The sequence below is a fragment of the Semicossyphus pulcher genome, unplaced genomic scaffold (assembly GCF_022749685.1).
Source record: "Semicossyphus pulcher isolate SPU_LCO1_2020_fin unplaced genomic scaffold, fSemPul1.0.p SCAF_17, whole genome shotgun sequence".
Taxonomy (NCBI): domain Eukaryota; kingdom Metazoa; phylum Chordata; class Actinopteri; order Labriformes; family Labridae; genus Semicossyphus; species Semicossyphus pulcher.
In genome coordinates, this window is record NW_027211681.1 from 16,513,786 (window position 1) to 16,525,573 (window position 11,788).

Below are 11,788 nucleotides of genomic sequence, written 5' to 3' on the forward strand. Positions count from 1 at the left end.
CTTTTAAAATGAAGTAAAAATCTAATTACTACTTTACTTTTAGTCAAATATCGTCAGTTTTGGTTACAAAAGTAACCATTATACATTAGCTGCTCAGCACTAGACAGCTGGTGAATGTAGAGGAGCCTACAGCCAGCTAGCTAGCTGAGAAGGATGTGCTTGTTGTCCTGTCCACAAGTGCCAAAACCATCATTTACAGCAAGACTGAGTCAAAGTCAAAGTTCAAAAATACAGGCTCAAGCTCGACCTTAACCTAAAAGTTCACTGCTCAAAATGTTAAACCTTGTTTGTCAAATCTGTAAACAACATTTTAAGTAATTCCCAAAGTGTTGTTGTCACCAACAGAATAGCAGGTGGATAAACTCTGAGTGTTTATCGCGATCTTTATCGATTTTTTTTGTATTACAGTTGTTTGATTGAGTTAGAAGCTTTGGACAGAGCCAGGGTAGCTTCTATAGCTAGCTGTCCTCCCTGCTTTACTAAGCTAAGCTAAGCTAATTGCGCTAGGCTTTAGCTCCATACTTACATATAGACACTTTAGGGATAAAGTACAGCAAGCTCATCATATTCGCAGAAATGAAGGTCTTTAATCTCCCTGAAGGGCTGTCCAGACATTACTGTAATTGACCAATCAGAATTGAGTATACAGCAAAGCTGTGTTTTAAGATAGCTGTATCTCATATTTTTTATTTTAATGGTAAAATATTGGTTTAACATCTGACAGCCTTTTTGCAGAGTGACACATTTAAGTGAATTTCTTGATGTAGCGGAGTTTCAGATAGGCGATGACGAGGAATATGAACGTCATACTGGTCAAAGCCACATGATTCTCCCACAGTCCCCAGGTTGTGTACTCTATCCCCAGGTAGTCCAGATACTGCTCCCCTGTACATCTGAAATAACACAAGTGCTGGTCACTTACAAATGACAATATTAAGGTGATTGTTTTTTGGTTAATAAATGTTTGTTAGTCAAATGTAGTTATGCCATTTAACGAGGCAGATCCCAGATGTGGTATAAACGAGCCAGACAAACCAGAGCTAAGAGAGAATATGCAGGTCTACTCACGTCAGGCCAGCTGTGCTCACGCTGCAGTTGGTCTCTGTAGCCATCATGCTTGTGTTTTGGATCACAGGCTCCTCACAGAACTTCAAACCCACAAACTCGTTGATCTTTAAGGCCTGAACACAGAGAGTACAGTCAGCTAATTAGATATGTTACATTAGACAACAGACTGACTCTGTGCTAATCTCTAGGGATCAATGGAGAAAAAAGGTTGTCAAATTAACTCTGTAAGGAGTTCACAGTATTTTGAGAGCCAAAATTGAACATAAGATGATGAAATGAAGAATATAGTTTGAACTATCGCTTGTAAAAACCTTCCCGTAGTCTTGACTTACTGCGAGGCCGTATCGGGGAATGCTGAGGTACTTCAGCCAAGCCAGCCAGTCCATGATGCTCGGTAGGTTCACCAGAAGACCTGAGAAAATCTAAAAAAAAACACAACAAAGCCTAAAGCCACAATCCTTCAATCAAATTGACATTTCAGCAAAAGCACAAGTGTCACTAATAACATTGATTGTGGCTGCCCTGACATTGGTTCAGGGCATTGGCTCTAAATTGCCTGTAGGTGTGAGTGTGAAAAGGTTGTCTGTTTCTGTGTGTCAGCCCTTTGATTGACAGGCAAACAGTCCAGGACGTACCCCGCCTCTCGCCCAATGACAGCTGGGCTAGCTCCAGACCCCCATCACTATATCAAATTGTTTAGATTAGCTCCACCTTTACCAGCTACAATGTCGGTGACTCTCTCACCATCATGAAGACGAAGGTGATGGTCATGAAGATGTTGGCGAGAGCGACGACGCTCTGATCAGCTGAGATAGCCATCGTCATGGCTGTGGCTGTGTACGCCACCAGAGTCACTGTCAGCGTGAAGACCAGGAAGGCTGCTGCTGTGGGTTTTAGCCCTGTGTGGACAGAAACACATACACAACCTGTAAGATCTCATTCAGTCTTTGATCCAAGGCTCAAAGATAGAAACCACGCATACGTTTATAGATCTGCGCGTCATCTTACCAATCATAAAGTAGACGATACAGCTGAAGATGATGGAGGTGATGGTGCGCAGAGTGATGTCAGACAGGATCTTAGACAGGAAGTAGACCGACACTCTGTAGTAGCCACTGATGTACTCGTGCCTTTCAGAAGGAAACACAGAAATCAGATTCTAGCTGCACACACTCATGTTGAAATATCCACATAGATGTTACTGTTATGTCAGCGTCCTGTACGACGTCCTGAGAGGTTACTTACACAAAGAGTTTCCTCTCAATGATGAAGAGCTCAGCTGCAGACACCGTGCTGAAACACTGGTTGGTAGTGATGAAGAAGAGGGCACCCATCCTATAAGAAGAAACAGAACAATATGACCTTTGTTGTTGCATCATGTACTGTAGTATGCTGGCTCAAGGGGTAGTAGTAGAAGTTAATTTTGGCCAGTATTTAACAATTTCTACACACACACATTCACACATGCTGCCGATTCCTGTCTCAACGCACACATTCACACATGCTCCCAATTCCTCAAAAATACTCGATAGTTAACATGTTTCATAACATTATATTAGACACTACTTGTAGATTGTACAAAAAAATGTAGTTATACATTTAGAGGCATCATTTGATTGTCTGCAGTTGAGAGTTGAGTCTGACAGTCTACATCGAACAGATTATGACTCTTAATGCCCTTGGGGTCCATAAAGTGACTGACTCCACTTCGGCCTTTCAGAGGATGAAAAAGAAGGGGGGTGACTAACTTGAGACATTTAAGCTCTGCACATTGGTGTCTGCCATACTGCCTATGCATTGACCATGAATATAATGCCATTAGGTCTTTCTATTCCACTCAACCATGCACAGAGAGAACAGAGGGAGACCATTGAGACTTCTGGGCTTGTGAGTACCAGGTTGTGCCCAATAAAATATGGTAAGAGGATTAGCCATGCGGGACTTGCTCTACTTTTCACACTTTTTTTGAATCAAACCAGTGACTGACTTAAAGAGCCTGAACAATCATTGGGAAACATGTTGTTATAATCAATATACCACATTTTATAGCAACATAATATGCTAGATCGGTAGAAATAGTCAAAGTAATACATATGTGTGCACATTAAAATTGATGTAATATTTTAAAAGCAAGAAATTAAACTAGTAGGGCATCAGAAACCTGATGTTGAAGCTACAATGCTTAGCTCTTTCATAGTAGAATGATATAAACTCCCTGTAGTTGCTAGAAAACACAAATTCCCAGAATAAACCACTGCTGTATAAATGGTAGATTAGGCCCTCTGTGTATGGGAAATATAGCAGGATGGGGCCTTATAGCTGCTGTAAAATACAGGGGATTTCTGGGGACATGTGCAGCATGTATTTCAGCAGTTTTCTCACCTGTTCTGGATACCACTCTGATCATCTTTGACCCCGTAGAAAATGGCTCCTACGATGAGGCCGAGGAAGATGTGGACTCCCACCTGCACAGACGAAAACATCAGATTCAGAATATACTTTTTTTTTTAAACTTTAACTTTACTTTTACATAAATATCAACAGACAACGTCAATGTTCAATGCTGACTGTACACTTTTATATTGAAAAAGATCACCTTCTCTCATCTGGAAATGTCAGATCAGCGGCGACCTCTTGTGGTCAACATACAGAATCACAAATGCTCCAATCACAGCCCAGATTTTGGGTCATGTGATCTCTCTGGCCAATCGCGGCCATCCAAGCGCAGTGGACCGAGGAAAAGGAACTTATACTGATAAAACATTACTCTGCAAAGTGAATGTGTGGAGAACAAACGTCAGGTAAAAATAATATAAACTAAAAACACATTCGAGATGGTTTAAAAATCTGTGAAATCTGTCACTGAGCAGATTTGTATTACATCGTTCGAGCTAGCTTAAATTGCGGTCGTACTAGGAGTTGCTATGGTAACGCCGTAGTTGTGACTGGAACGGAGGTTGTTGATGTTTATGTTGTCTGTTGATGCTGGTGTAAAAGTTGATACGTGTACCACCACTTTTAGGGGATATGTAAAAGAAACAGAAATAGGCAACAAGTCTAAGCAAAGATAGGTTAACATAAACATAGACAAAAGAAAACAAACAAAGAAACTTACATGTAAAAAAAATAGGTGTAAGCAGTGAAAGAGTTTCTATCTATCAGATGATCATTGGTCTTCAAGTTGTGCAATAAATTTGATCCATGTTACTCTTATTATGGACTGTCCTGGCTTATGTTGGAAGCATGGAAATAATATGCAAGCAGTTCCCTCTTTAAGAAAAAAAGGCAATCTTTCTGGGGATCAAGGGTTAAGTGGACGCCCCGCTCCTCCTCCGTACCGGCCTCTCAGACAGAACAAGCAGAAACGGCGGTGGGGGAAGATGACAAGAAAAGAGTGAGAAAAGTGAAAGGGACACAAGTTTTAATCCTAACAATTTACAGATTATGACAGGACTAAGCAGTTCCCAGGGTGAAGGGATAAGCTAATACGGTTGAGCCTTTTTCACCTCATTCCCCACAGCCCCTCATGTGAAAGCGGAGCAGTGGAGTGATAGGTCATGACGCCATCATGTGATGAGTCCCGGACCAGGGCCAGGGGGCTTTGGCCAGATATGATATCAGTTCAGATCCTGGCCCAAAGAGTCAAGAGTGGGGTCACAACAGTCACCAAAGCCGATTACTGCGCCCACGCCTCACAGAGCCCCTCTTGTAGGATTATTCTGACTTATTTGGGGCCAATTAGCTGTTAATAATTCTTAAAGTGAGGAGACTTCTGACGGCATTTTGCCGCCATGGGGTGACTAATGAGAGCATTAAGTCTTGACCCCTCTTAAGAGCTGTCTGTGCATCCTGTTCATGATGATAACAGCACCGACACTGAGTATTTTTCACTCTCTTCATCACTCTTTAGAGAATGTTAAGAGAGTAAAGGTGATAGGTGCAGTACATCATATTTCATACCTTTGACAAAAAGCCCAAACTGTGATGTACTTTTGTCAAAAAGGTAGATTTGGTTTGGTTTGCACTAAAGTTGTGCAAACGTGGACTTACTTATTTGAGACTATGTTGTATTGATTGCTTGGCTTGTCTTCAGACGTAAAAGCTCACAAGGAGACTTGACTTCAGATCAGTTGATGCACGTGTTGCGCTGTGCAAAGTTTTTGCCTTTTGGACCACTGCCCAATAGTCATTTAATTTTTTTAAATGTAACAGGGATGTCATTGTTTAAACAGCAAATTTACCTGCTGCCAAAAGAAATCTGAATAAATACATTATAACTGGAAAAGCTTTCACTTTAAAATGAATAACACAATACATAAGCAAATAAGGAATAGAAACGCCCTAATTTTCTTACTAAGAATACTTTGAAAGGTAACTATAAAGCTACAGCAAGAAGGAGCTTAGTTTAGCATAAAGATTCTAACCATCTAAACAGCTCGCATGTTTCTATCACCTCTAAGATCACTTATTAAAACTTGATCTCAAATCTGTATAAAAGGTTAAAAAGAGTGTTATACCTGAGTATGTCTGTTGGAAATCAGTCCCTATTTTCTGTGTATGCTCTATATATTTTTACTGTCCAGCATTTTATTTAAGCAACCAAATTCTTTACAGTGCTCTCAAAAATGTCATGTCCATGACACTTTTATCTGCTCGTAATCCCACAATGCATTTCACAGATGTAAAATTACCACCAGAAATTATGCAAACTATGCAAAGTGATGAAGATTAGATAGGCTAGTTCTGTAGCAATCTGTTTGCAATCATCACGCTCAGCTAAGATAAGCTAACAGGCTGCTGTCTTCAGCTTCTTCTTAACTGTACAGACGTGAGAGTGGAATCAATGTATTTATCTAGTTCTCAGCATATGGGCTGCTTTCATTCCTTCAGCCATGCAAATAATGAAAGATGATAGCTAAATCAAAGTTAAGTCTCAAATACTTCAGTCTTGACTTGGATTTGATTTGACTAAAAAAAATGTAAAAATGATCTGTGTTGGAGAAGAAAAGTGAAGATTAATCACCTAAAGAGGCTATTTGTATAGCAGCTGTAATTGAAACAATAGATGGCTTAAAGGTGTAGTGGGGATGTTTTATTACCTGGGCCACAGATATTTGGGGGCTTAGCATGAGGTTCTGAAAGGTTCTCTTTAGCACCCAGTGTAGCTGGTGGAAGAAAGAGCTGTTGTAGGTGATGGTGCGGGATTTTGGACACAATGTACACTCCTTGTCCTGGACAATTCGCTCCAGCTCAGCTCGCGTGTCGCTGGAGTAGCTGCTGTTCCTGTACTCCTCTACCAAGCGCTCCTCGATGCTCTGCCGCGAGCTGCCGAGCTCCTCAAAGTCCAAATCTGGTCATGCACACAGGATGAGAATAACATTTGAAATACTCTTCTACAAAAGACATTCACAATCCCATAAAGCATTTTATTTAAAAAAGTGTGGACATTCAACTTAGAATGGAAGAATATTTAACAAAAAAATGCATCAAGAGATTTTCAGTTGGTCCAACAAGCCTCATTCTGATTGATTCTTTTGCTTCTGTCTGTCTGTGTTTGACCAGCTCCTCTGGGAATTTTACTGCTTTGATCTTTTTTTTTTGTACTTCTGAATCTTTTACTGTATTTGTTTTTATATGAAAAGAAAAGGGAGGTCTCTGCACAGCCTGCAAAGACTTGAACTGCTCACAGACTGGTAATAGGCGTTGCACTCATTGTTGGAGCATAAATTAAATGACACGAGTATATTTCACCCTGTGTTTTTCCTCTATGATTACATTGCCTTGTGTTTCTATAATACCTTCTCTTAATGCCTTAAGTCTTTTGTACTTTAAATAACCTTGTTGAATAGTGCTATGCAAATAAACTTACGTCTTAAAATCTAAAAACACTCATCTTAAGTTCAAGGATATCAATAATGGAAATACAAGGTAGGAGATCTTTTGTGTGTACGTTTCTTAGTGTTACGTAGTTGTCTGTGTGTCTTAGATATAAAATATATAATAAAATATTTTAACTTTTTCTTAAAAATATCTTATTGTGTTTCCAAATCCATCTTATCATGAAGGCAGAAATGTGTTGCTCAGGACTTCATCTTGACATTAGTACTCATGCAATGGTTCATTAATGTTGTTACCCTCAGACACGTGCATTTTGGTCATGGTTGTGGCTGTTGAGTCTCCATTAATAACATCCAGAAAGAAGTCAGCTGGGTTGTTGTGCGGCTCACAGGGAAAGCCTGGAACAGATCGCAGTGATCCAGGTTTAATAGCATCACATCGTCAATGTTCCATGGAGTGGTTGCTTTTTTAATTGTCTTATTTTTACTTATATAAGCCACATAATAATAAAGTTGCACGGCCATTAACACATATAACATTCAAATTACATTGAAAACCTCTGTAACAAATGAAAAATGGCATGTTGTGATGAGAAGATAGTCACCAATGTTGGCGAAGTAGTCCAAAGCGTTTGGCGCTGGTCCATGGTAAACCATTTTACCACTAACCAGCAGAGTCAGAGTGTCGAACAGCCTGTAGATGGAGTATCGCGGTTGATGGATGGACATTATGATGGTCCTTCCATGACTGGCCATTCTTCAAAAACACAAACAAAATATGTTTAATAGAAAATATAATAAAGCTGCAAAAAGATTTGAATCAATTTTAAAGCTGAAAATCTTTAAATCTTTTTTAATTGAATCTTGTTATTAATACAATATAACTGAGCATAGTTTAAGTCTTAAATTATTCCTTATATACCTTGTTTTTGAAATAATAAAAAATATATCAAAGATTTAACAAGCAAACAGTGAAAAGTGTTGCACATTACAGAGCTTTTCATTATTAAACAGGTTTGTGGTCACCATTACACTATTTGGTCAATACATGTATACGTGTATTTTAATGTTATTATTATTTAATATAAAGTAATAATGGTCTAACTCTGGTGGCAGCTCTTTATTTAATAAATAAAAGACTATTAAATGACATTAAAACAATTTTTAATACTGCAACCACTAAATGTAAACTTAGTCAAAACATTTTGCTCTAAAATTAACCATAACAATGCTTTCAATAAGCCAATAAACTCTATAGACTGGCTTCAATTTCAGGTGTATTAAAGTGACATATATGTACTGTATAATTTACTGCATATAATCCATGATAAATTTACAGGAGTGGTAGAGAAGCTTCTTTATTACCTTTTCAGCAACAGAAGGACAGAGTTAGCAGTGCTGGCATCCAGTCCTGTGGTGGGTTCATCCAGAAAGAGAACAGAGGGATCAATAATCAGCTCCATACCGATGTTTGTCCTCTTCCTCTCTCCTCCAGAGATCCCCCGGGTCATCTGTGTGCCCACCTGCGCAGAGAAACACCCACATGATCAATCAGTCCTGACTCACCTGAAGCTTGAAGGCAGAGAAGTAACTCAGACCAGTGTGTGTATTTACCTTGCAGTCAGCCACCTTGGTGAGGCCCAGTTCTTTGATGAGGTGATTGACTCGAGCCTCCTTCTCACTCTGAGGCACGGAGCTCGGGAGCCGCAGAGCTGCAGAGAAACGTAGGTTTTCCCTCACGGTCAGGGTGCCCATGACCACATCATCCTAAGCAAGGAGGCAAGAGCAGGCAGTAATGAACCCACAGTGGATTATCACCAAACCCCGCAGTTCTCTTTAGCTTTACGGAGCTTTTTAGCATCTTTTTTTTGCTTTATTGTAAACCATTACTCTTTTAAACATTTTGGGGGGGCTTTTTGTCTGTATTAAGAGGACAGTGGATAGAGCCAGAAATGAGGGAAGAAAGAGTGGGGATGACCTGCTGCAAACTGCCAAGGGCAGAGTCGAAGCCAGCGCAGCTGCATCGAGGACTGTGCCTCTTTACACGGGGCACGCAATTTAACCGCTGTTTTAAAAGAGTCTCACTATTCTCATTAGTCTGGTTACAAGCTGCAGTAAACCCACTGTATGCTTGCCGTCCACCACCAAACAGCAGACAGAGTTAGCTACTAGCAGGTGAAAATGGTAAAGCATTAAGCAGCTGAGGAGTCAGATACTTCCACTGCTCCTTGTGTAAAAAATAAACTGTTAAATAAAGTGTAATAAATACGTCATATGTGTTTTGTCTACAGCTTCCTTTGGCTGCCCTGCAAGCGCCCCAAAAAAATCAGTTCATGCAGGTTTAGTTGAAGTAATTTAAATGCACCTGAACCACGTAGCCAGAGAGGCACTTGAAGTTTGGAGGCTGTGGCGCTCTGTCAATAAGTACTTCTCCTGAGAGACCGGAAGGATCCTTCCTGGCAGCCAGAATATCCAAAAATCTTTGAAAAGACAGAAAAGAAAACAACATTTAATATATCGACAATAAGTGGAGGTGAATGTTGTTAGAGATCAGTGTGATGCTCACGAAGATTTTCCACTTCCAGTAGGTCCAAGAATAGCGTTTAGGCCGGGTCTCATAATCCCACTGCAAGATAATAACACAACAATTTCACAATTAAAGGGAACGATTTAGATTTATTTAAATGGTTTGCATTCATTTCTTATTTATTTTTCTCTTTACTGTATCAGCTTTAGGATACAAAGGTGTTGAATAATGTGATGAAGCTATAAGCCACTTTTGGACACTTGCTTGTTTCTTCAAAGTCAGCCACCCCGACCCCCTCACCCCAGTGTAATAAAGATCATGAAAGGATTTTGCAGTTTCAAAAGCACGTCTTAAAAGCTGCACACACAAAAGACAAACTATACTTTGGTGTTAAAAAATTCAAAAGCAAATCCTCTGACTTCAGAGAGAGAGAGCAGTTTCAGTCATTGATATAAAATGGTATTAAAGAGTGAATAAAAGCCTGGCAGCAGATCACGTGAGGGTGTTTAATTCGTTTCCCTGGCAGAGTGTGTTGGAGTGCATCAGAGAGATTATATGCAAGAAACCATGCTTAATATCCTATAATTAACACTTAGGCCAAAAATTTGTGTGAAATGATTCATTCTTCCATGGGAAATGTCAGCTGTATTTAATACCATCAGAAAGAAAACCAATGTAAGAGTCTATTCACTATTGTCCGGCTTTGGATAAGGATACAATGAGCCATAGTGACCAGGCATGAAGCACCACTGCTCCTTAACAGTAACATAGATGCTGGAACTGAGGGATTTGAAAGGATTATTACTTTACATTTTTATGCTGAGCCAAAAATGATCAATTTCGCTTTGTGTTTCTGCGAGTCGAACAACCAAGGATCACCAGGTTAATGATGTTTTGCCTCATTCTTTAGGGCAAATGATTGTAATGAATCTAAAGCATTTGCATTTTAGTTCGTGAGTGATCAGAAAATAGACAAAGTCGTGTAAATAAAGAGACACAAACACCTCACAAAGACAAAAAAAAGAAACATTTTTTTGTACTGACTTGAGGTCGACCAGTATCTCCCTGGGACTGGTTTTTCTCTTGCACAAGAAGCCGCTCTTCAGCTGCACTTTGTACTGGATGTTGTGGAAGCTCACGGTGGAGCCACACGGCTGCTCATTCTGGTCCATGGCCGAGACGACCTTTGACCTTGATATCCCGTTGGTGCTGAGATCTTCTATCATTGCGATGTTGATGTGATTGGCTCTCTCCATCCTCCTCATGAACACACACCCTGTCAGATAACAAATCATTAAAGATAAATGCACTCTTATGAAATGAAACACGCATCTTACAGGAAATAGAGCAGAGGTGCTATTTTTCATAGCAAATGTGATATAGGGTCAAAGATATTATCTATGTGGTTACAAGAAAAAACCCTGAATGTACACCATGTGATGCACAGCGAGTTACGGCACAAACTTAGTCTTAAAATAATGCAACGACAATAAAGCTACAATTAATTATTACCAATGTTTCAACTTTTCAAAGGGTGTTAAACTGTCATGCGCGTGTTCAGAAACTAAAATGGAAACAGGTTTGTACAAAAGTACGTTTATCTACAAACAATATTCCTAAAATCAGACAAATAATATTGTTTAAAAGATTCTGTGCAGTGAAATTAAGAGGAAATAGCCTGTAACTTTTAAATTATAATTGAACATGTAACTTCGATAACCAAATATTGTTATTAACATCAGAGAAAGACTGTGTAGCGTCTTTAAATGTTACATCGTAACAGATGTCATATATGTCCTAGTTTAAAACAAACGAGCAAAGAAGAATCTGCCCGTCACACTAAAACAGAAATATACAGACACAAACAGTGCAATTAGAAAAAATACAAACATTGTCAAACTGAGCTATTTAAACGAGAAATAAAATAAATAAAGTTTATATTTTCTGTGTGCGACTTTATAGTTTATTGTCGTAGATTAAAAAGACTTCTAAATATAATTTAAAGGTCTTTTCTAACTTCATTAATCAAAACATACACAACTGCAAAAAATAAACCAACTCTTACTTCGTCCTTTTGTTTTTCACATATTGACGTGTTTTATATACCTTCCTATTGTTAATGTGAAATATTCAGTGGCTCCAATTCCTTAGGACAGCCTTTTGGTTAATCATTTCTCTAACTAAACCAAACAAAAAAAATATACACATAAAAAACACACTCAGGAGACATTATCTTTAAATCATGGTTACACCACATATACCTCAAATGAACCTCTGTAGGTACCAGTTTGTAACTTTAAGTCTCTTAATTATGAAGGAACTATCTCTATTTGCTCCATCCTCATTTAGACAAACC

The 11,788-nt window shown here is 39.1% G+C and overlaps 1 protein-coding gene across 1 annotated transcript; it reads right to left on the reverse strand.

The window, feature by feature from the left end:
* Positions 1-745: 745 nt before the first annotated feature.
* abcg2d (ATP binding cassette subfamily G member 2 (JR blood group)) lies at positions 746-10,688 on the reverse strand. Its single transcript, XM_069665994.1, has 15 exons — positions 10,477-10,688; positions 9,472-9,531; positions 9,271-9,385; positions 8,520-8,672; positions 8,271-8,428; positions 7,511-7,662; positions 7,203-7,304; positions 6,168-6,418; positions 3,451-3,533; positions 2,314-2,403; positions 2,077-2,198; positions 1,813-1,967; positions 1,401-1,490; positions 1,069-1,181; positions 746-893 (listed from the first exon to the last, which is right to left on the reverse strand). Exons 1-15 carry the CDS (start codon positions 10,686-10,688, stop codon positions 746-748), a joined length of 2,004 nt encoding a protein of 667 aa, XP_069522095.1.
* Between the last annotated feature and the right edge of the window lie 1,100 nt (positions 10,689-11,788).